Source organism: Salvelinus fontinalis, unplaced genomic scaffold, assembly GCF_029448725.1.
Source record: "Salvelinus fontinalis isolate EN_2023a unplaced genomic scaffold, ASM2944872v1 scaffold_1207, whole genome shotgun sequence".
Classification (NCBI taxonomy): Eukaryota; Metazoa; Chordata; class Actinopteri; order Salmoniformes; family Salmonidae; genus Salvelinus; species Salvelinus fontinalis.
The window spans coordinates 1-21883 of NW_026601416.1; the positions used below are offsets into that span (position 1 = coordinate 1).

The following is a 21883-nucleotide window of genomic DNA, read 5'->3' on the forward strand; positions in this document are numbered from 1 at the left end:
GCATTGCAAAGGAAATGCCATTGATTCAAATATTAACAATATGATGCTACATCCAACCCAAAACATAACTTGTTTTTTAGGAGGGGTTCTGAAAGACACTACGGGGGCATCGATTGAAAATTGACTGGTAACAACTGGGACCTAAAAGACACCCACTATGACACCCACTAAATCTGCCCAAGAAGAGGCAAACAAAAGAAAAACCCACAACAAACTTTAAGACAGGAAGCAAACCAAAAAGGTGGAGCAACTAAAGGTGTTGACTCTCCACATCTATCAAGACAACTGGCGCACTGGGCCAGACACTCTTAAATAGAACCTGGACCAGCTCAGGTGAAACACCTTCCCACAAACGAGATGGACAAGCCAGCACAGGTGTAAAACATACTGACTAACGAGGTGACACCAATCAGTGCGTCCTACGTGCTAACGAGCTATACGCGCTAAAGTCCAACCTCAAAACATAAATGGAAAAACCAAATACTGTAACACCTTAAGAGAATGCTCACCACCAACAGAAAACAACTTCCATTTCACAATATAATCAACTACAATTCTTCACCAATATAAACATGGTGTCTACTGGCTATCAACAATTAAAAACAAGAAAAAGTGTATTTTTCCCCCACTAGCTTCTAGGACTCTCCTCCCCTTGGAACGAGCCCAAACATAACTCATCTCTAATACGGAAATTCAAAATAATTTGTGATCCATGGAACGCACTGGCTAAACACAAAACACAAATATTTTTGACTGCCCAACCTTGAGACAATCAGAAACCAAGTTGTCGTCACCATGGACACAAGCACCAAAAACCCTGTTGTTTTGACAAGTAGCAATAAATCACTGATATCGATTAGGGGGGAGATCAGGTTGTTCGTGCTGTTGAAACTAACATCTAAAAAACACATGGAAATGGGAGATATCTTTTACCTCACTGGTTAGAGGACAACCTGCAGAAGACAGTCAGCTACATTTTGGAGTGATGCATGTAAATGTAGGGGTCGCTAAACAAAGGAACGCAACACTTATTTGTCATCACTCATCGATATGTTGAAATCAATTGTGCGAGAGGAGGGAGATGAGGTTGCACGTCCTGTTAAAACTAACAGCTCAAAAAACACAAGGAATCTGGGAATAATGTGTACATCACTGGTGAGAGGACAATTTGTAGAAAACAGATCGCTACATTCTGAAGTGCTGCATTTTGATTCAAGTGGGTCACCAATGTGGTAAGTGTAACACAACTCTTTTGTGTTAGTCACTTTTTGTTAAATCACATAAATAGTACTCTTTCAATTCAGAGCCTGTATTTTTCCCAAGTATAATATCCATATCACGCTGAAATCAATTGAATGGGGCAAAGGTTTAGGGTTCAACATTGTGAAATTCCTTAAAATACTCCTACTACAATGTTAAAACATTCTACATTGTGACATTAATTCATTGATATCACGAAATAACTCCTTCATGTATGTATTGTCTGATGTTTGATCAGAGATCTTTTATCAGAGTATCTCTTGTCACACTGATCACAGCTATAAGGTTTCTCTCCTGTGTGCGTTCTCTTATGTAGAGACAGAGAACCAGATGTAGTAAAACTCATCCCACATTGATCACAGCTATAAGGTTTCTCTCCTGTATGTATTCTCTGGTGTTGAGTCAGCTGTCCAGATTGACTAAAACTCTTCCCACATTGAACACAGCTATAAGGTTTCTCTCCTGTGTGTGTTCTCTGGTGTAAAGACAGATGGCCAGATGTAGTAAAACTCTTCCCACATTGACCACAGATATAAGGTTTCTCTCCTGTGTGTGTTCTCTGGTGCACTGTTAGTTCTCCAGATCGACCAAAACCCTTGCCACATTGATCACAGCTATAAGATTTCTCTCCTGAGTGTATTCTCTGGTGTAGAGTCAGATGGCCAGATCGACCAAAACTCTTCCCACATTGACCACAGCTATAAGGTTTCTCTCCTGTGTGTATTCTCTGGTGTAGAGTCAGATGGCCAGATGTAGTAAAACTCTTCCCACATTGACCACAGCTATAAGGTTTCTCTCCTGTGTGTATTCTCTGGTGTTTTGTCAGATGGCCAGATGTAGTAAAACTCTTCCCACATCGACCACAGCTGTAAGGTTTCTCTCCTGTGTGTGTTCTCTGGTGCACTGTCAGCGCTCCAGATTGACCAAAACTCTTCCCACATTGATCACAGCTATAAGGTTTCTCTCCTGTGTGTATTCTCTGGTGCAGAGTCAGATGGCCAGACTTAGTAAAACTCTTCCCACATTGACCACAGCTAAAAGATTTCTCTCCTGTGTGTCTTCTCTGGTGCACTGTCAGCTCTCCAGATTGACCAAAACTCTTCCCACATTGATCACAGCTATAAGGTTTCTCTCCTGTGTGTGTTCTCTGGTGTTTAGTCAGATTGCTAGATGCAGTAAAACTCTTCCCACATTGATCACAGCTAAAAGGTTTCTCTCCTGTGTGTGTTCTCTGATGAATTTTAATGTCTGATGAGGTGAATCTCTTCCCACAGTCAGAGCAGCAGTGAGTTCTCTTCCCTGTGGATCTCTGCAGGTGTTTATTGATGTGTTCTGATCTGGAGAGACTCTTCTCTGCCTCGTCAGCATCATGAGGTTGTTGAGGCTCCCCAGAGGACCCACGGTAGTCCCGTCTCTCTCCTGTGTGAACAACAAAGTCAGATGATTAAAGGCCAACAACAGTGGAAATCCACTGTAAAAGGTGATGCCAACAGTGTAGCCATGATGTTGTACTACAATTGACGTCTGTAATGAATGTTAAAATTATTTGACAATTGTCTTAAATTGAGCAAGAATAGTCATATAATGTCTTGTTTTCACATTAGTAGTAACATCGATTATTGTAGGCTAGAAATAAGTTATTCATGTTGTTGAAACTCTAAGCAGTGTGCCTGACAACTTTTGGTCTCCAATATAGGGCCCTTTCTGTGTTTCCTAAAACTGAGGAACGAGGGCGATGAACATACAATTTGATTGTAGAAACTCCTCCCCGCTAATGAGGAAACCGATAGTTATGGATGTAGTATATCTGGTAATGAGGAAACCACTAGTTATGGATGTAGTATATCTGGTAATGAGGAAACCACTAGTTATGGATGTAGTATATCTGGTAATGAGGAAACCGATAGTTATGGATGTACTATATCTGATTAGAGCAAAAATGTTGAGCAAAGATTTTAGTTTTTCAGTTTTTTCTGAATGTGAATGGGGGAAAACTCAGGGGAGTAACCTCCATTTACAGGTTGCTTATGAGTGCATTTCACACTACTTTGGATTATAATTGTAAGGCTCGTTTGAATGTCCTGTGTAATATAATGTTTGCTACAGTATTAAGAAATATGTTTAATTATTGAAGAATCGCATTAATGACAGTATCTATTTGGGTGTTGTCAATAAAGTTATGATTTTTTAAATGTATTTTTAATTACATTTTTCCCCCACCTTTATTTAACCAGGTGTCCAGATGAGAACAAGTTCTCATTCACAACTGCCACCTGACCAAGATAAAGCAAAGCAGTGCGACAAAAAAACAAGCACAGAGTTACACATGGGATAAACAAAAGTACAGTCAATAACACAATATAAAAATCTATATACAGTGTGATGGAGTAAGGAGGTAAGGCAATAAACAGGCCATGCTATGGGTGGGTGTTGCTATGGTGACCAGTGAGCTGAGTTAAGGCGGAGCGTTACCTAGCAAAGACTTATAGATGACCTGGAGCCAGTGGGTTTAGCGATGAATATGTAGCGAGGACCAGCCAACGAGAGCATACAGGTCACAGTGGTGGGTGGTATATGGGGCTTTGGTGACAAAATGGATGACACTGTGATGGACTGCATCCAGTTCGCTGAGTAGAGTGTTGGAGGCTATTTTGTAAATGACATCACCGAAGTCAAGGATCGGTAGGATAGTCAGTTTTACAAGGGTATGTTTGGCAGCGTGAGTGTAGGAGGTTTTGTTGTGAAATAGGAAGCATATTCTAGATTTAATTTGGGATTGGAGATGTTTAATGTGAGTCTGGAAGGAGAGTTTACAGTCTAACCAGACACCTAGGTATTTGTAGTTGTCCACATATTCTAAGTCAGAACCGTCCAGAGTAGTGATGCTAGTCGGGCGGATGAGGGCAGCGATAGGTTGAAGAGCATTTAGTTTTACTAGCATATAAGAGCAGTTGGAGGCCACGGAAGGAGAGTTGTATGACATTGAAGCTCATTTGGAGGTTTGTTAACACAGTGTCCAAAGAAGGGCCAGGTGTATACAGAATGGTGTCGTCTGCGTAGAGGTGGATCAGAGAATCACCCGCAGCAAGAGCGACATCATTGATATATACAGAGAAAAGAGTCGGCCAGAGAATTGAACCCTGCGGTACCCCATAGAGACTGCCAGAGGTCTGGACAACAGGCCCTCCGATTTGACACACTGAACTCTGTCTGCAAAGTAGTTGGTGAAGCTGGGGAGGCAGTCATTTGAGAAACAAAGGTTGTTGAGTCTGCCGATAAGAATGTGGAGATTGACAGAGTCGAAAGCCTTGCCTTAACCTTTATCACTAGACACCTCATAGTGAGTTACAGGTAGGAATCAGCAATGAATCCCAATAATGAGACACCTCTGGGGAGGGGTGTCAACAACATTTAAAAAAAAATATATATACAGTGGGGAGAACAAGTATTTGATACACTGCCGATATTGCAGGTTTTCCTACTTATAAAGCATGTAGAGGTCTGTAATTTTTTATCATAGGTACACTTCAACTGTGAGTGAAGGAATCTGAAACAAAAATCCAGAAAATCACGTTGTATGATTTTTAAGTAATTAATTTGCATTTTATTGCATGACATAAGTATTCGATCACCTACCAACCAGTAAGAATTCTGGCTCTCACAGACCTGTTAGTTTTTCTTTAAGAAGCACTCCTGTTCTCCACTCATTACCTGTATTAACTGCACCTGTTTGAACTCGTTACCTGTACAAAAAGACACCTGTCCACACACACAATCAAACAGACTCCAACCTCTCCACAATGGCCAGGACCAGAGAGCTGTGTAAGGACATCAGTGATAAAATTGTAGACCTGCACAAGGCTGGGATGGGCTACAGGACAATAGGCAAGCAGCTTGGTGAGAAGGCAACAACTGTTGACGCAGAAGTTCAAGATGATGGTCAATCACCCTCTGTCTGGGGCTCCATGCAAGATCTCACCTCGTGGGGCATCAATGATCATGAGGAAGGTGAGGGATCAGCCCAGAACTACAAGGCAGGACCTGGTCAATGACCTGAAGAGAGCTGGGACCACAGTCTCAATGAAAACCATTAGTAACACACTATGCAGTCATGGATTAAAATCCTGCAGCGCACGCAAGGTCCCCCTGCTCAAGCCAGCGCATGTCCAGGCCCGTCTGAAGTTTGCCAATGACCATCTGGATGATCCAGAGGAGGAATGGGAGAAGGTCATGTGGTCTGATGAGACAAAAATAAAGCTTTTTGGTCTAAACTCCACTCGCCGTGTTTGGAGGAAGAAGAAGGATGAGTACAACCCCAAGAACACCATCCCAACCGTGAAGCACGGAGGTGGAAACATCATTTTTGGGGATGCTTTTCTGCAAAGGGGACATGACGACTGCACCGTATTGACGGGAGGATGGATGAGCCCATGTATTGCGAGATCTTGGCCGACAACCTCCTTCCCTCAGTAAGAGCATTGAAGATGGGTCATGGCTGGGTCTTCCAGCATGACAACGTCCCGAAACACACAGCCAGGGCAACTAAGGAGTGGCTCCGTAAGAAGCATCTCAAGGTCCTGGAGTGGCCTAGCCAGTCCCTAGACCTGAACCCAATAGAAAATCTTTGGATGGAGCGGAAAGTCCGTATTGCCCAGCGACAGCCCCAAAACCTGACAGATCTGGAGAAGGTCTATATGGGCCAAAATCCCTGCTGCAGTGTGTGCAAACCTGGTCAAGAACTACAGGAAACGTATCTCTGTAATTGCAAACAAAGGTTTCTGTACCAAATATTAAGTTCTGCTTTTCTGATGTTTCAAATACTTATGTCATGCAATAAAATGCAAATTAATTACTTAAAAATCATACAATGTGATTTTCTGGATTTTTGTTTTAGATTCCGTCTCTCACAGTTGAAGTGTACCTATGATACAAATTACAGACCTCTACATGCTTTATAAGTAGGAAAACCTGCAAAATCGTCAGTGTATCAAATACTTCTTCTCCCCACTGTATAGTGTTTTATGATAAACCGTTTTTTTACAAATCCGTCAAGACACCAACTTAGACTTTACAGTGAAATGCTTTACTTACAAGCCCTTAACCAACAGTGCAGTTCAAGAAGAAGAAAACGTTTACCAAGTAGACTAAAATAAAAAGTAATAATAAAAAGTAACACAATGAGAATAACGAGGCTATATACAGGGGGCACTGGTACCGAGTCAGTGTGGAGGCTATATACAGGGGGCACCGGTACTGAGTCAGTGTGCGGGGGTACAGGCTAGTTGAGGTAATCTGTACATGGTGGGGGCGTAGTGACTATGCATAGGTAACAAACAACCAGCGAGTAGCAGCAGTGCACAAAATGGAGGGGGGTGGGGGGGGGGGGGGTCAATGTAAATTGTCTGGTGGCGATTTCATGAATTGTTCAGCAGTCTTATGTCTTGGGGGAAGAAGCTGTTGAGGAGGCTTTTGGTCCTAGACTTGGTGCTCCGGTACCACTTGCCGTGCAGTAGCAGAGAAAACAGTTTATAACTTGAGTGACTGGAGTCTCTGACAATGTTGTGGGCTTTCCTCTGACACCGCCTATTATATAGGTCCTGGATGGCAGGAAGCTTGGCCACAGTGATGTACTGGGCCGTTCGCACTACCCTCTGTAGCGCCGAGCAGTTGCCATACCAGGTGGTGATGCAACCGGTCAGGATGCTCTCGATGGTGCAGCTGTATTACCTTTTGAGGATCTGGGGACCCATGCCAAATCTTTTCAGTCTCCTGAGGGGGAAAAGGTTTTGTTGTGCTCTCTTCATGACTGTCTTGGTATATTCCCACCTGGGTGATTGAAAGATGAACTGAGGTCCACACTCCAGTCCAGATGATGGTGGTAATGCACCTTAAAGTTGGTTTCCAACCGCCATATTTAGTCCAAAGAAAAAGAAGCCGAAAGGAAGGTGAAATTACGAGAAACGAATTTGGTTTACCGTTTGGGGTATTGCAACTGGTTACTTATTTTGATGTGATATGAAAGTATTGTGTGAAATTATTCTCAATTGATATGAAAGTGCAGCGATTTATGTTTCTAGAAATGTATCGCAATTGAGAATGGATTCACATTTAGATGGAATATGTGACTATTTTAGCTGCAGAGCCAGTCTACCTCTGAAAATAACATACAGTCCTTGGACCTTGAGGAGTAACGGGGGCAGCAATCAGCAGTAGAAACAATAACAAAGCGTACTCCCTGCCTGTTTCGGTAAAAAGCATATTGGGCTAAGCTAATAGGAGATATTGAGGACTACAGTATTTCAGGCATTGTCATTGGATGCATTTGATCAATTGTTAACGTTTTGTTGATGGTCCACTCTTGATGTTCTACACGTTACAGTGTAGCTTCAGCCATTCCTACAGAACAACATTAAAGTGTAGAACCCCTTTACTGCATATTGGTTCAACGACTGCAGAGACGGTACTTACTGGTGTTAAACAGATCTCCAACCTCCTCTTCTTTCACACCAAAAACTGCATCCTCCTCTTTCTCATCCTCCTCTTCTTTCACTGTAACATCCTCCTCCTCTTTCACTCTGAACGCATCTTCCTCTTCCTTCACTGAAACGTCTTTCTCTTCTTCTTTCACTGTAACAGCCTCACCCTCTACTTCTTGTTTTACTGTGACCTCCTCCTCTTTCACAAGAGCTTCTTTCTCCGTCCAGCAGACCGCCTCTTCTTTAACAGGAGGTGGGATGTTTAGGGAGCTCATGGTCGGGGATGTTAGCTAGCTAGCTATCTAGCTATCATTAGCGACTAGGCTAGTGCTAACTAAACCAGCCAGCTACTATAGCTGACTAATACAAAATAACGTAATATTAAATTAAATAGGTTAACAAGTTGATACGACAGAAGTGTGTCGAAAACACAGTAGCTAATATACACCGAAAGCGTATAAATTGCTTGAATCTTTCGGCTGTGTTGGCTAGCAAGCTACCGAGGTGGTTGACGAGCTGTTTATGAAGAACCGTCCACTAGATTATACGTCACGCTGGCAGCATCGCCTGAAAGACGCACATCGCCGTCTGCTGACTGGAGGGGAAATGCAGTTGAGGATCATATTTTATTTTTCGACAAAAGATTATTTTAAATGGATTTAATTAAATAATACTATTATATTGAGACATACAAAGACAGGAATGTGTTGATTGATTAGTGAGAATAAAAAATGTTTACCACAGCATATTTAAGGCAGTTTCATTAAGTTATACTACATCTAAATAAGTAGCTAGCTACTGTAGGTCTATACTGCTCCTACACGGTGTAACAATACATCATGTAGATGTATATAATGAACAGACTAGGTCTATACTGCTCCTACATGGTGTAACAATACATCATGTAGATGTATATAATGAACAGACTAGGTCTATACTGCTCCTACATGGTGTAACAATACATCATGTAGATGTATATAATGAACAGACTAGGTCTATACTGCTCCTACATGGTGTAACAATACATCATGTAGATGTATATAATGAACAGACTAGGTCTATACTAGTCTGGTCTAGGTCTATACTGCTCCTACATGGTGTAACAATACATCATGTATATAATGAACAGACTAGGTCTATACTAGTCTGGTCTAGGTCTATACTGCTCCTACATGGTGTAACAATACATCATGTATGTAATGAACAGACTAGGTCTATACTGCTGCTACATTTTTAGTATTATAATTTTATATTTACTTAACCTTTATTTAACCAGGTCGGCCAGTTGAGAACAAGTTCTCATTTACAACTTAATTTGGGAACGAAAGTTTTACAAAGTGAAAACAGCACCCCCTATTGAGAAAAAGTTAATGAACAGTCCAGCAGGCATCAGCTATGTAGCCCAGTGATCATAGGGTCCAGTGAACAGCAATATATGAACCAGGGAAGCCGTTAGGTAGTCGTTACTATGCTAGCCGGGAGCCGCGCCTGGGTCGAGGCTAACTAGTGCTAGCTTCGCGACAAGGGTGTCACCGACGTCTGGCAAAGGCCGGTTGAGGGCACATCTGACGGAATTGCGTTGGCAGACCAGTCGTGATGGATCGGCGGTGCTCCGTGTCGACAAAGGGTCCAGGCCAACTGGCAAAAGAGATATTGTAGCTGGAGTAATTTTGTTTGCTAGCCGGGAGATGCACCTGGCTCGAGGCTAACTGGTGCTAGCTTCGGGACAAGGGTGTTAGCCACTGTAGCCAATCCGGTGCAAAGGTCCAGAACTTACGGCAGGAATCCGGTGATGTAGAGGCTTCTAGTCGTCTTAGTGAAGAGTCTGGGAGGCATCAGCTGTGTAGCCGAGTGATCATAGGGTCCACTAAGCAGGCCGGGAGATGGGCCTGGCTCAAGGCTAGCTTCGGGGCTGGGCCATTCGGTAGCAGCTAGCCAGCTGCGATTATCCGGTGTAATGGTCCAGAGCTTACGGCAGGAATACGGTGATGTAGTGGAGAAAAACAGTCCGATATGCTCAGGGTTGATATCGCGCTGTGCAGACTGGCAGGTGTTATCCAGGCTAAAAGCGGCTGGTGTCTGAGCTAAAAAGGTAAAGGCCGCTAGCAGTGGCTAACAATGACTAAATAGCTAGTAGCTAATTAGCTGGTTAGCTTCTGATGGCTAGCTGCTGATGGAGGTTCTAGCTATAAGGTCAAAAAAAAAAAAAAATGCTGATCCGTATCATAATGGGTGAGGCGGGTTGCCGGAAGGTATATTTAATTTAAAAATGGAAAAAGATTTAAATATATTGCAATATATACAAAAAAAGACGAAAAATACATACCATTTACAACAAACAGGTCTTAATGCTACACCACCTTGGATTACAAGATGACTCAGTTAAAAACCATTGGATTTAGCAAACTCTGAAATGATTTAGTATTTCTGTGCCCATGAAAACTGTTGCATTTCAGAATACAAAAAAACTGTCCCACAGCAAGATCCAGTATTTAAGTTGAAGTTCATCATATGACAAGTGTAACGTTATGACTATAACTACTGTTCCCTGAAGGAGGGAAACTAGGTACAACATACTATTAAATCCACGCCTCGCTGGAAGCACCACCGTCCACAGGTGATGAGAGTGAGGCTTGGATTTATTCCTTAAAATGTAATGCCGCTCTTCACCAGCCCAGGAAAGGGCAGGGCCAAACAGGTGTTGAACCACGATTCCCTCCTTAAGGGAAGAGTAATTATAATCAAAGTTACACTCCCTTTCAGTTGGTCAACTTCGGAACAACATACTATGGGGAAATACAATCATTCCCCATGCCGACCCAAACGGATACTAAATGAAACGTCCCCTGGCAGACCACCCAGACCTGACCCCGCAAGATGCGTCAGTTGTCAATTTATTCATTGTCTTTTGTTTGAAACACTCCTGTCAATGTTGAGTAAGGATGCACACCTGATTACCCATATAGTAGTAGGACTAGTCTACCTGGTTACACATATAGGAAGTAGGACTAGTCTACCTTGTTACACATATAGGAAGTAGGACTAGTCTACCTGGTTACACATATAGAAGTAGGACTAGTCTACCTGGTTACACATATAGGAAGTAGGACTAGTCTACCTGGTGACACATATAGAAGTAGGACTAGTCTACCTGGTTACCCATATAGTAGTAGGACTAGTCTACCTGGTTACACATATAGAAGTAGGACTAGTCTACCTGGCCGGCACACAAATGTAGGCCTATAAATGTGCCCATTTGGGGATGTCTGATAGTATTTCTGATTGTCTTAACGCTGAACCACTAATGAGTTGTGGAGCTTCTCAAAGGAATTTCTTCTTCACATCCAAACAGCAAGTAAACAAAGTCTAATCACAATCAATTGCGAATGACAATAGTTCCTTAAAGTATTTTTGTAAAATATTTCCAGCTCTCGCCATTTCGATAAACACACGGCATAAAAGGGAAAATGTAATGCTCTGATCCAGTGGAAATGTCATAAAATACCTGATTACTGTCAAGAACTGTCAAGAACTCACTGGAGCATGAACCTGAGGGCCTAGAATATTTTATACAATGTTGCAAGCTTGCTATCCGAGTTTCCTGACCCAGTTGATAGTTGATACAATGTTTCAAGTTTGTAGTAGACAGGCCATTTGCAGCCAATGTGATTTCTAGGATATTTATTTTTATCAGGATATTTTCTACCTGCAGAATGCAATGTTTTCATTTGTTGGCTTTATGTAGGCTATTTTTTTACATAGTTGGCAATGGCAATAAAAGTTATTTAGATTTGTATAATTTTCATTTAGATAGATTGTAGATTAATCACAGACAATAATTTTGAGATACTATTATAAATTAAATGAAACTGTTCCAGTAAAATGTGCATATGAAAATCATAACTGGCACGCAGATTGGTAGAAATGGTCAGATAAATTGGCACTCCAACTGGAAAAGGTTGCAGACTGATGGTGTAGTCAATTACTAGTCTATTAGTCTATCTATCTGTAGTCTATTAGTCTATTACTGAAAACTTCAGGAGCAAAACGGCAGAATTTACGAAGTCCAGCAACGGAGGGGGGACTCCCTCTGGTCGGGTTGTGTTGACGACCGGCTCCCTCTGGTCGGGTTGTGTTGACGACCGGCTCCCTCTGGTCGGGTTGTGTTGACGACCGGCTCCCTCTGGTCGGGTTGTGTTGACGACCGGCTCCCTCTGGTCGGGTTGTGTTGACGACCGGCTCCCTCTGGTCGGGTTGTGTTGACGACCGGCTCCCTCTGGTCGGGTTGTGTTGACGACCGGCTCCCTCTGGTCGGGTTGTGTTGACGACCGGCTCCCTCTGGTCGGGTTGTGTTGACGACCGGCTCCCTCTGGTCGGGTTGTGTTGACGAGCGGCTCCCTCTGGTTATGACTTCGAGTCATTTGTGTGTCTTAATTATTTGATCCAACAGAATGCTTAAAGCATCAGACAAGTTCAGTACGTATATTTGATTTTATAAAAACACATGGGGCGATTGGTAGAAAGAACAGATGACTCTTGGTTGACCAAGATGTATTTTAGTTGGGGACAGCACTAGAACATGATTTTGGGGCTCCCGAGTGGCGCAGCGGACACTGCATCTCAGTGCTTGAGGCGCCACTACAGACACCCTGGATCAAATCCAGGCTGTATCACAACCGGCCGTGATTGGGAGTCCCATAGGGCGGCGCACAATTGGCCCAGCATCGTCCGGTGTAGGCAGTCATTGTAAATAAGAATTTGTTCTTAACTGACTTAACTGACTTAACTGAAATAAGGGTTACATTTAAATAAATTTAAAAAACAGTGTTTCATGATAAACCATTTTTTACAAATCCGTCAAGGCACCAACTTTGAGAAGGATTTAAAACAAAGGTTTCAAACCAATTCATGAAGGTAATTGCTTCTAGGTATGTCTTGCCTTTAATGTAAAGGCATGACAAAAAATTGGCTGAATATTATACAATGACTTATCAACAGCTCTAATAATTTGCCTTCACAGGAATTCTTCACTGGCAATTCTAGAATATACTATATAGCCTAGAAACCTGGTTAAACTATCACTATGACATAATGGATGAATTCTAGAATATACTATATATCCTAGAAACCTGGTTAAACTATCACTATGACATCATGGATGAATTCTAGAATATACTATATATCCTAGAAATCTGGTTAAACTATCATTATGACATCATGGATGGCCAGTCCTTGTATTCATAGTGTAGTGAATTCAGGGGGTTGCCCTGAGCTGGACTCAAACCTGGGTCCAGCGACTGTCAAGCCAACACCTTATAACTGTTACACCAAGATGTCTGAACTTCTTGACGTGTTCGCTAGGTGTTGAGTTAGGGTTGCTACAATAGCTTTCTCTATGAATTTGAGAGTGGTTACATTTCTCCAGCCCCATCCCTCAGCTGTTTACCAAACCAAGACTCTTGGCAGCCATTTTGTTGCTGTTTAAATACTAGGTTGTCCCTTTAAAAAAGCCACACATCAATCAACCAATCTGAAGTTGAAACAATAACAAAGCAGTCATTCCACAACTGTTTTGGTAATAAGATGATGATGGGCCTGGAGACATTTAACTACTCTCAAATTCATAGACAGACCTATGGATGAAAGGACTGACCATCCATGATATCAACATTATAGTTAACCATGTTGAGGCTGTTGATTTACATTGTTTCTAAACATTGGAGTAAAAAAAGCTTATTTGGGGTTCTGATGGGGTACAACAGTTTAACTAAGCTCATGAGGCATGTGTTATATTCATCAAAAATCAATGGCTATAAATAATCATTTAAAAGTCAAAATATGGATGTAGCAATTGCCGATTTCCCCTTTAACACCAAAAATCAGTTCAACAACTGCAGAGTTTGTACCTCTGTTTTTAAGACAGTACTTACCAGTGGTAATCACGGCCCGGTTTCTCAAAACCATCTTATGGCTAAGTTCATCTTTAGAACCACTGGATGCCTTAAATTGCGTTTGGGAAATCGGGCCCAGATATCCAGTTTCCTCCTCCTCTTCTTCCGATGAGACCGTAATCTCCCCATCCTCCGCTTTCACTTCAAAAACTGAATCCTCCTCATCTTTTACTGTCACACCCTCCTCCTCTTTCACTGTAACGTCTTCCTCTTCTTCTTTCCCTGTAACAGCCTCACCCTCTACTTGTTTTTGTATTGTAACATCCTTCTCTTCCTCCTCCTCTTTGATGAGAGCTTCTTTCTCCGTCCAACAGACCGTCTCTTCTTCAGCAGGAAGAGAGTCATTTAGTGAACTCATGGTCGGAGATGTTAGCTAGCTAGGCTAATGCTAACTTAACCAGTCCGCTAGCTGAATAATAACAACAGCACCGTAAATATGAAATTAAATAGGATAACTAACTAACTAGACGACAGACAAGGGTTTAAAATACAGTGGCTAATATACACTAAAGCGTCTAAAGAGCTTTATGGGTTCGGCTATTTTGGCTAGCAAGCTACCGAGGTGGCGGACTAACTGTTGCTGCTGCTGAAAGAAGCGTTCCGTCCACTAGATTATACGTCACACTAACAGCATTGCGTTCCGTCCACTAGATTATACGTCACACTAACAGCATTGCCTTAAAATCGCCCACCGCCATCAGCTGACTGCAGTGGGTAACGCTCAGTCTGAACCTCTGACTGCGATGGAGATGTGCGACTTTAAGACAATGACGCTAGTGTGACGTAAAATATATATTATAATGTTCAGACAAAAAGTTAGTGTAGGAAGCATGAGTTTTTACTCACCAGTGTAACAATACAGTGTGGTTAAAGACTTAGTAACTTAGTTATGTTCACGATCTGGTTCCCTATAAGCACAACCAGTTGTGTTTTTGAATGATCACATATGTATTAATTTATTTCGGGAATCTGGGTAATCCTCAGCAGATTTATGGAGAATTGCTGTGGGTGAGTTCAAAATGGAATAGTCCCGGGATAGAAATATAAAAAGTTGACATTACATCATAAAATCCACGTTTTAAATCATACATTAGCAATTTATGTTTTAGTAACTACTGTTGTTGGTTTGGTGTCAAGTAAGCCTCTCTTTATATGTTATTTGCCAAATCTCAGTTTTCCATGTGGGTTTTATGCTAAAGTTCCCTCTTTCAAATTGGTATCTAACTGGAAAATGCATCTTCTTTAGGAGTGCTATTTATATCCTGTCGACTACTGATCATTCATCCACACTGTGTGTCTCATCAATGCAGGTCATTTATGACAAATGTATAGAGTATATGTTTTATAAATTCATGAACACCAGCCAGTTCATCAGCCCGGTTTTGTTAGTTTAGGTGTGTTATACTTCTTAACCACCAGAGGGGGACATTTAGTCATTTTCCAGGTTAATTTGATATATTTTGATACTAAAATGGATGACAGTTTATTCTGATGTAGTGAATATGAGACACATGGAAACAATTGATTCATTTATAATAGTAAATTATGAATTAGTAGGAATTGTTAAATCCACTATACGATCACAATGACTTTGATAGACATTTCAATTGTTTTTTTGTTAGTATATTATAGGGCAGATTAATGGAGAATTGCTGTGGGAGTGCTATTTATATCCCGTCACTACTGATCATTCATCCATACTGTGTGTGTCCCATCATTGCAGCTTTGGAAATAAATGAACTATCCATCCATTGCTCCTTCCTGTGTTGACTCACTGACTTGAGAGACCAGGAAGGTCACACTAGCTCGATAGGTTGATATCTAGCTCAAGCGTCACCTCATGCTTTTCATTAACTGTGTGGTTGTGTTATCTAGTGGGAACCTGTTAGCACGGTGGGCTCTGGTGCATTCTTGCCGTGGGCTCAAGACGACAGAGGAAATCAACCTGCTTGCTCCTTTTTGTTTTGTCAACTTTTCGATATGGATGTTAATCAGCTCACTGGTCAAGATAACAACACAACAACGGTAGCACGCGCTGTAACGTGTTACATTTGATACCGGAGCTACGAGGCATGCGCTGAAATCGCTTAGCAGTAAACTTCAAAGCAGTGTGTCACTTTATCAGCAGTGATCAATGAAGTTTGAAGCTTCATTTCGTCCCTAATCTTTTGATATGCAAACACGTTCAACACACATCATGTTTTAGTTGGGTTCTAACTGGTCTCCGGTAGTTGGGCTCCAGCTCACTGACCATAGTCACTACTTTTCAGCATGTTTTCTGTGAATTAGACTACGGGAGTTTTGTAACATTTTCCACCTTGGCTTATTGCTAGCACGCTGACTGACTTCTGGAATCTATCTATTTTGGATGTGGGGGATTTTCCCTCATTCTGTATGTTGCTGCTCTTTTGACCTGCAGTTAATGTTAGCTGGCTGGCTAAGATAACTGCATATAGCTAATGTTAGCTGGCTAAGATAACTGCATATAGCTAATGTTAGCTGGCTGGCTAAGATAACTGCATATAGCTAACGTTAGCTGGCTGGCTAAGATAACTGCATATAGCTAATGTTAGCTGGCTGGCTAAGATAACTGCATATAGCTAATGTTAGCTGGCTAAGATAACTGCATATAGCTAATGTTAGCTGGCTGGCTAAGATAACTGCATATAGCTAACGTTAGCTGGTTGGCGTGCATATAGCTAATGTTAGCTGGCTGGCTAAGATAACTGCATATAGTTAACATTCTTTGATTGGTTAGATGGCGTTATGTATTTCCAAAACTGTGGTTTACTTTAATCACTCAAATCATGAGTTCAAATTATTGGTTTAATTTAAAGTTATACATTTTAAGTTATTTCTGTTGTAGTTTACATCATAGGGAATAGGCTGGTCCTCCATATTACATCACACCTTACTTTGGCATTCTTCTGATTTCTGATTGGTTTAAGACAGACAGACAGACAGACAGACAGACAGACAGTGTGTTATAACAGAGTGATCTCACTAGGTGACAAGGTGAGTCTCTTCTCCCTGACCTGGTGGTTATAATGACCTGGTGGTAATAATGACCTGGTGGTAATAATGACCTGGTGGTTATAATGACCTGGTGGTTATAATGACCTGGTGGTAATAATGACCTGGTGGTTATAATGACCTGGTGGTTATAATGACCTGGTGGTAATAAAGACCTGGTGGGACTAATGACCTGGTGGTTATAATGACCTGGTGGTTATAATGACCTGGTGGTAATCATGACTTGGTGGTTATAATGACCTGGTGGTTCTAATGACCTGGTGGTTATAATGACCTGGTGGTAATAATGACTTGGTGGTTATAATGACCTGGTGGTTATAATGACCTGGTGCTTATAATGACCTGGTGCTTATAATGACCTGGTGGTTATAATTGTTACGCACGCCTCTATAAAGAAGGAACGCAACTCCCTGCTGCAACTCAACTCTCCGTGAAGCGAAAGAGGTATGGACATGAGCAATTGATAATGTGGGAAAAAAGCTGACACTTGTACATTATCAATTGCAATTTGTTCAAAGGAATAAGAAATTGCTTTAATGATGTGCACAAGTGACTAGATGATTTGGAATTTGTACAAGTAGTATCAAGAATTACACTTTTGATCTAAGAAATGCACCAAAGCGACTGAGGAAAACTGTAATCCCTTTCCCAGTGGAATACAACCTAACAGACAAGAAGCCATTCTTCACAAAACAGTATGAATACAAACAATGGCAGGGCTGATTTGTGATGAAGAGGGTATGGGCCATTAAAAAAGCCATCACCTACAGAGAGATGAACCTGGAGAAGAGTCCCCTAAGCAAGGTGGTCATTGTGCTCTGTTCACAAACATAAACACACCCCACAGAGCCCCTGGACAACAGCACAATTAGACCCAACCAAATCATGAGAAAACAAAAAGATAATTACTTGACACATTGGAAAGAATTAACAAAAAAACAGAGAAAACTAGAATGCTATTTGGCCCTAAACAGAGAGTACACAGTGGCAGAATACCTGACCACTGTGACTGACCCAAACTTAAGGAAAGCTTTGACTATGTACAGACTCAGTGAGCATAAATGTCAAATGTGTGATTTCATGAACTGGTACATACAAGAAAACCAGGTTTTAAAGTTCTGTTCAATAGCCATCCCATTATTACAAAACATTTGAAAGGCTAAGTCTATCATCTCCTGAGAAGTGGTAACTATTCACATGAACTTTTCAAAGAGGTTTGGTGCCCCCTGGTGGCTGAACCCGAGATCAATGAGAGATCTTGTCAGAAACAATGACAGAGTCCCACTTCTCTGTCATTGCACAAACTAGAGAGGGGGAAAAATGTGTGAAAATCAATACAGATAATCCTTTAAAATATGGGACATTTAGCCCACCGGGAAGTATTTTTAATCATCATTTGAATATTTCGGCAATTGGTCGAAAAAGTGACAGAGTGCCACCTCCGTGCACCTGGTATTATTTTGGGTTACCAGGCACGATTTTCAAAAGTGTCTTAAATGCTTTTTAGGGGGCATACAGACCTGCCCGCTATGGGAACACCATACTACGGCCCCAAGTCAATGGGGGCCGGCCTGAGGGATTTATGGAGGTTTTAAAAAGATTCTGGCCTGATCCATCCATGCACCTGGTATTATTTTGGGTTACCAGGCACAATTTTTTTAAATTAGCAAAACACTGTATTTAACCCACTGTAGCACTGTCCCCCTTAGCAAGCAATGGACCCCAGCAACCCAATGAAGCCATTAAGAACCATATTCAAAAATACACCTGGTAACCTGTTCAATCACCAGGCGCACGGCTCAACAAAGTTGAGTGTGAACTTCTGTGTGGACTTAGAAATTTTTTGTCTGGGAAAAAAATATATATAAATAAAATAAAATTGCAGCTGTCTTTGATATGCTCAAAACGAACTAACTGCTATCTTGAAATGTTGAAAAAGTGTTTTTAAATAATTATCCTATCATTTGAAAATTAGTTGAAAGGCTAAGGGAATCATCTCCTGAGAGGAGGTTGGAGATGATTCTCTTAGCCTTTCAACTAATTTGCAAATGCCTATTTTAAAAGGATGGCTATTTAAAAACACTTTTTCAACATTTCAAGATAGCAGTTAGTTCAGTTTGATGTAAATAAAGACAGCTGCAACTTTATTTTATTCATTTTCAGTTTTTGGTAAAAAAAATACTTTTGAAAATGAGTAAAATAAAGATGCAGCTATCATATTTTAGTCAGAATGTGGTACACCTGTGCTGGCTTGTCCATCTCGTTAGTCAGAATGTGTTACACCTGTGCTGGCTTGTCCATCTCGTTAGTCAGAATGTGTTACACCTGTGCTGGCTTGTCCATCTCGTTAGTCAGTATGTGTTACACCTGTGCTGGCTTGTCCATCTCGTTAGGGTTGGATGTTGCATCCAATTGTTAATATTTTAATCAATGGCATTTCCATAGGATGCTCATTAGTCGTTCAGTTGTTAGTCTTCTGTTTTTTATCCTCTTATGTTTGTGTACTAAATATATCTGTTTATTTTCATTGTTTTTTCCTGTGAAGCCATTGTGTTGCATCCATGTCTGAAATGTGCTGTATAAATAAAGCTTGATTTGATTTGAACATATTGAAAAACAAATGAACCCAATGACTGACCAATCAGACTCTTGCAAAACCAATTAACAAAATATGTGCAAAAGCAACACATATCTTGGTCCATCTTAGTATGAAAAACAGTATGAATTCAGTATATCTTCCACTATGTCAAAATAGTGCATGGTATGTACGTTTACTATCACTTTTCAACCAACCTAGTTAATTTGTTAAAAAATGCATTTAAAAAAAAATCAACAATACTTCAAAGGATTCAACTACTGAAAACTATAATGTGAAATGGAAGTTGTTTTCTGTTGTTAGTGAGCATTCTCTTAAGGTGTTAGTTAGTCTTTGGTTTTTCCATTTATGTTTTGAGGTTGGACTTTAGCACGTATAGCTAGTTAGTACGTAGGACGCACTGATTGGTGTCACCTCGTTAGTCAGTATGTGTTACACCTGTGTTGGCTTGTCCATCTCGTTTGTGGGAAGGTGTTTCACCTGAGCTGGTCCAGGTTCTATTTAAGAGTGTCTGGCCCAGTGCTCCAGTTGTCTTGATAGATGTGGAGAGTCAACACCTTTAGTTGCTCCACCTTTTTGGTTTGCTTCCTGTCTTTAAGTTTGCTGTGGGTTTTTCTTTTGTTTGCCTCTTCTTGGGCAGATTTAGTGGGTCTCATGGTTGGTGTCTTTTTGGTCCCAGTTGTTGTTACTAGTCAACTTTCAGTCGACACCCCCATAGTGTCTTTGAGAACCCCTCCTAAAAAACAAGCTTATATTTTGGGTTGGATATTGCATCCAATTAGTGTTTTAATCAATGGCATTTCCTTAGAATGCTCATTGGTCTTTCAGTTGTTAATCTTCTGTTTTTTTTATCCTGTTATTTTTGTGTAATAAGTATTTCTGTTTATTTTCATTGTTTTCTCCTGTGAAGCCATTGTGTTGCATCCATGTCTGAAATGTGCTGTATAAATAAAGCTTGATTTGATTTCAACAAATGAACCCAATGACTGACCAATCAACAGACCCTCCATCTTAGTATGAAACACAGTATCAATCCCACTTTTCCAGCCTGCTGAAGGCATGGTGGAGTGGTAAACACCACCCCCGGCTGTACCAGGGGCTTGAGGTGGTCTCCCACAGCTCTGCTTATGTCATGTTCTGTGGCCTTGCAGTTCCATTTCTTGACTGCCCCTGCAACACAGAAAGAAACATATTTAGTCATATTATATAAAACACTCAAAGTAATGGATATGGAGCATCTATGGCCTCAGTTACACCTGGCACCTAAATGTGACTTCTGTCATCTGATCACTCCAAGCTGAATTAGGTTCAGATCTACCAGGATGGGCCTTTGACAGTCTGGACGCAGTCAGGCCACTGAATATAAATAAGCAATGTAAAGAGATGGGGTGAATGAGTGGGGAAAAGTACATTCTATACAAATGACCTTCATAATAATAATCAACTAATGTGTGTGCCTGAGGGGAAATTAACTTTCCTACTACCAAAATGGGTGACAAATTACACCAAAACCAGTGGACAATTTGCACTGCTACTGAAAAACATCACAGCATGATGTTGCCATGACCACCGCTTCACCGGGATGGTACCGATTTTCTCCAGACATGACACATGACATTCAGGCCAAAGAGTTGGTTTAATCAGACCAGAGAATCTTGTTTCTCATGGTTAGAGTCCTTTAGGTGCCTTTTGGGGGCTAAGCGGGCTGTCATGTGCCTTTTACTGAGGAGTAGCTTCCGTCTGGTCTCTACCATAAAGGCCGGATTTGTTGGAGTACTGCAGAGAAGATTGTCCTTCTGGAAGGTTTTCCCATCTCCACAGAGGAACTCTGGAGCTCTGTCAGAGTGACCATCGAGTTTTTGGTCACCTCCTTGACCAAGGCCCTTCTCCCCCGACAGCTCTAGGAAGAGTAATGGTGGTTCCTAACTTATTCCATTTAAGAATGAGGGCGGACACTGTGTTCTTGGGGACCTTCAATGCTGCATACATTTTTTGGTACCTTTTCTCCAGATCTGTGCCTCAACACATTCTTGTCTCAGAGCTCTACGGACAATTCCTTTGACCTCATGGCTTGGTTTTGCTCTGACATGCACTGTAAACTGTGGGACTTTATATAGACAGGTGTGTGCCTCTCCAAATCATGTCTAATCAATTGAATTTACCACAAGCGGACTCCAATCAAGCTGGAGAAACATCTGAAGGATGATCAATGGAATCAGGATGCATCTGAGCTCAATTTCGAGTCTCATAGCAAAGGGTCTGAATACTTAAGTAAATACATTTGCAACAATGTTTACAAACCTGTTTTTGGTTTGTCATTACGGGGTATTGTGATGTCATTATGGGGTATTGTGATGTCATTATGGGGTATTGTGTGTAGATTGATGAGCAGGAAAATATTCAATTTTAGAATAAGGCTGTAAAGTAATTGAATGTGGAAAAAGTGAAGGGGTCTGAATACTTAACGAATGCACTGTATACAGCTGGCAGAGTTTTCTACCATTGGCAGTTTTGTACACAGTCACGTGATACGTGGTATAGAAAAGTCCAATCATAGGAGAGTACAT

At 41.3% G+C, this 21883-nt stretch overlaps 1 protein-coding gene across 1 annotated transcript; it reads right to left on the reverse strand.

Annotated features, from left to right (window-relative positions):
* Nucleotides 1-13: 13 nt before the first annotated feature.
* Nucleotides 14-14381, reverse strand: LOC129848823 (zinc finger protein OZF-like). The gene is made up of 2 exons (XM_055915914.1): nucleotides 13667-14381; nucleotides 14-2679 (listed from the first exon to the last, which is right to left on the reverse strand). Exons 1-2 carry the CDS (start codon nucleotides 14043-14045, stop codon nucleotides 1469-1471), a joined length of 1590 nt encoding a protein of 529 aa, XP_055771889.1. The 5' UTR covers nucleotides 14046-14381; the 3' UTR covers nucleotides 14-1468.
* Between the last annotated feature and the right edge of the window lie 7502 nt (nucleotides 14382-21883).